Raw genomic sequence first — 2,194 nt, forward strand, 5'->3', positions numbered from 1 at the left:
GTTGCTGTATGGTGACTGCTCGGTAGTGATATCTCCTTCCCTGCTTCTGGCCTTTTTGTAATCACAGAGAAAACTTTTTGTTGATAAGAATCTTCACTTCTTCCTCTCTTTGAAAAATGGAAGTAGAACCATTTGAACTGCCATCAAAATCTGGTCTTTGGGAAGTTACTCTAGTCTACAATTAAAAAGCAGAGAACGGAATTCTAAGGATATTAGTGACAGTACAACAGCACTTGTAGTTATCGCCTGGTATGTCCAAGCTGGTTCATCATACACAAGCCACTCTGCTGTGGTCTTTGCAAGTAATGTATTGTTCCAAAAAGTCAGGCAGATGGCATTTTGCGCTTTGGTTTTTTTATCTGTGTTTGCCGATAAGCAAACATTCTAACTACAAATACTCTCCTGCTTTCAGCGTCGGGAAGCCCGCAAGCAAGAACAGGCAAACAACCCGTTTTACATTAAAAGCTCTCCTTCCCCGCAGAAGGTGAGTGAGTCCGAATCAAAGGGTCTTGCTGGTCTCTCTGGTTGTGAGAAGATTCGCTGAATGTCAGCACTGCAGGTTCCTCCGGGACATTCTGATTATTCCCACTGCAGTTCTGATCACCTAGTGTCACCACTGGAGTGGGGTTCTACAGCTGCAAGTCTTGTGTGTGGTGAGAACATGAGCAGGCAGGTTTCCATGGACCTCCAGTTTAGGAGTAAGGGGAGGTGGTTGTCCCAGCTCCCGTTACACAGCAGTTTGGAACAGTCTGGGTTCACTTCTCATGGAAAGTGCAGTGTTTGTGTGTCAGCATGGACTCTCTAAAAGCTGTAGAGAAACACTTCTCTGTGCCCTGGCATCACAAATCCCTGCGGGGGAGCTTGTCCCAGTGCTGGATGAGGGAAGGGTTCTGGCTGCCAGGCACCTCACTAAGAGCAGTGAAGACACAGTGAGCCGTGACCATGCAGTGTGGTTTATGGATTGAGAGGTCGTTGTGGTCCCTGCTTAGACCTTCTGCAGGGAAGGAACCCGCTTTGTTCCCTGTATATCCTAAGGTCTGCCCTATTTCCCTCAAATCTGCAAATTTATCTTTTGAAGCAGCAATTATTTGCAATAAAACACAGATCAAAAATTCTTCAGCGAAGTGCAGCAAGGCTTGTTCAGAGCAGGAGCAGGATTAAACTGTAGCTAAAGGGCCTCTCATAACAGTTATCTGCTGGCTTTAAAACGCGCTCTGCTACCCCACGGGGTTTAGGACTGAGCTATTCCACTCCTATCCTTTAAAATGTTCACTTAAAGGATTAAACTGCCTGACGTTTTGAACTGTGTCTGTTTTTGTAGATTTCTCTCTGGCAGTGCTCAGAACGTAACACATTTTCATTTTCCCAGCGATACCAAGACACTCCAGGTGTGGAACATATACCTGTGGTCCAGATCGACCTTTCTGTCCCCTTAAAAGTCCCAGGTAAGTGCAGCTAATCTTGAAAATTATTTACAGAGGTTCAGTTATGCAAAAGGAATAATTCCTCTGTAGGTTTTTCAGGGCAATGGGCAGACTTTCTTTTGACTCTTAAATATATCTCCTCAGATGTGTTAAAGATAGTGCTTTGCAGGCTGGTTGCAGTTCCTCTCAAGACAGTATTAGAAACAATTCTGTGAGTAAGTCTGTTGTGCAGCCAAGGTTCAGGTTCTGTGACCTGAACTAACTGTTCTGTGTAGGTAACAATCACTTCTGGAGCGTTTGGAAGGGCTGGTGAAGGTGATCAAGAGACACTAAGTGGAATCTGATGGTAGAGATACTGTTTTAATACCTTGTTTCAAATACCAGCAGGTAGCTGTGTATCTCGTGGCTGGTTTGGTGTAGCACTGAAAAGCTGCTGTTAGTGCAGTACCTGGCAAGTGAGGAGTTCTCAGTGTGTGTATTTAAGTTTTCCAGCACCAAGTCTATTTCAAATAGTGATGTTTACATGTTCTTTATAATCCAATTAATGTGGACAAGAATCAGGGAGCAGGATAGAGCTCTGTCCTAATTCTGGAGAGCCGGAGCGTGGTGGTGAACTGGCATTAGAGGGGCTGTGTGTGAGATGATGTGGAAGCCCAGGGACATGTTGATCTTCTAATTCTGAGATGCTCAAAGCAAGGTTCACTCCTGACCTATTGTTTCAGTGATCAATGTCCATGTGGACTGTAGCCTGAAAGCAGTTTGGCTTCCTC

At 44.9% G+C, this 2,194-nt stretch overlaps 1 protein-coding gene across 1 annotated transcript in view; it reads left to right on the forward strand.

The window, feature by feature from the left end:
* Positions 1-2,194, forward strand: part of AP3D1 (adaptor-related protein complex 3, delta 1 subunit) — a gene marked incomplete at its 5' end in the record, with an annotated part of 25,356 nt that overhangs the window by 13,172 nt on the left and 9,990 nt on the right. The window contains 2 exons of the mRNA XM_010143974.1: positions 413-484; positions 1,370-1,454. Coding sequence (XP_010142276.1) covers positions 413-484; positions 1,370-1,454 — 157 coding nt within the window. The remainder of the gene's footprint in view (positions 1-412; positions 485-1,369; positions 1,455-2,194) is intronic.

Source organism: Buceros rhinoceros, unplaced genomic scaffold, assembly GCF_000710305.1.
Source record: "Buceros rhinoceros silvestris isolate BGI_N320 unplaced genomic scaffold, ASM71030v1 scaffold3569, whole genome shotgun sequence".
In the NCBI taxonomy this organism is placed as follows: domain Eukaryota; kingdom Metazoa; phylum Chordata; class Aves; order Bucerotiformes; family Bucerotidae; genus Buceros; species Buceros rhinoceros.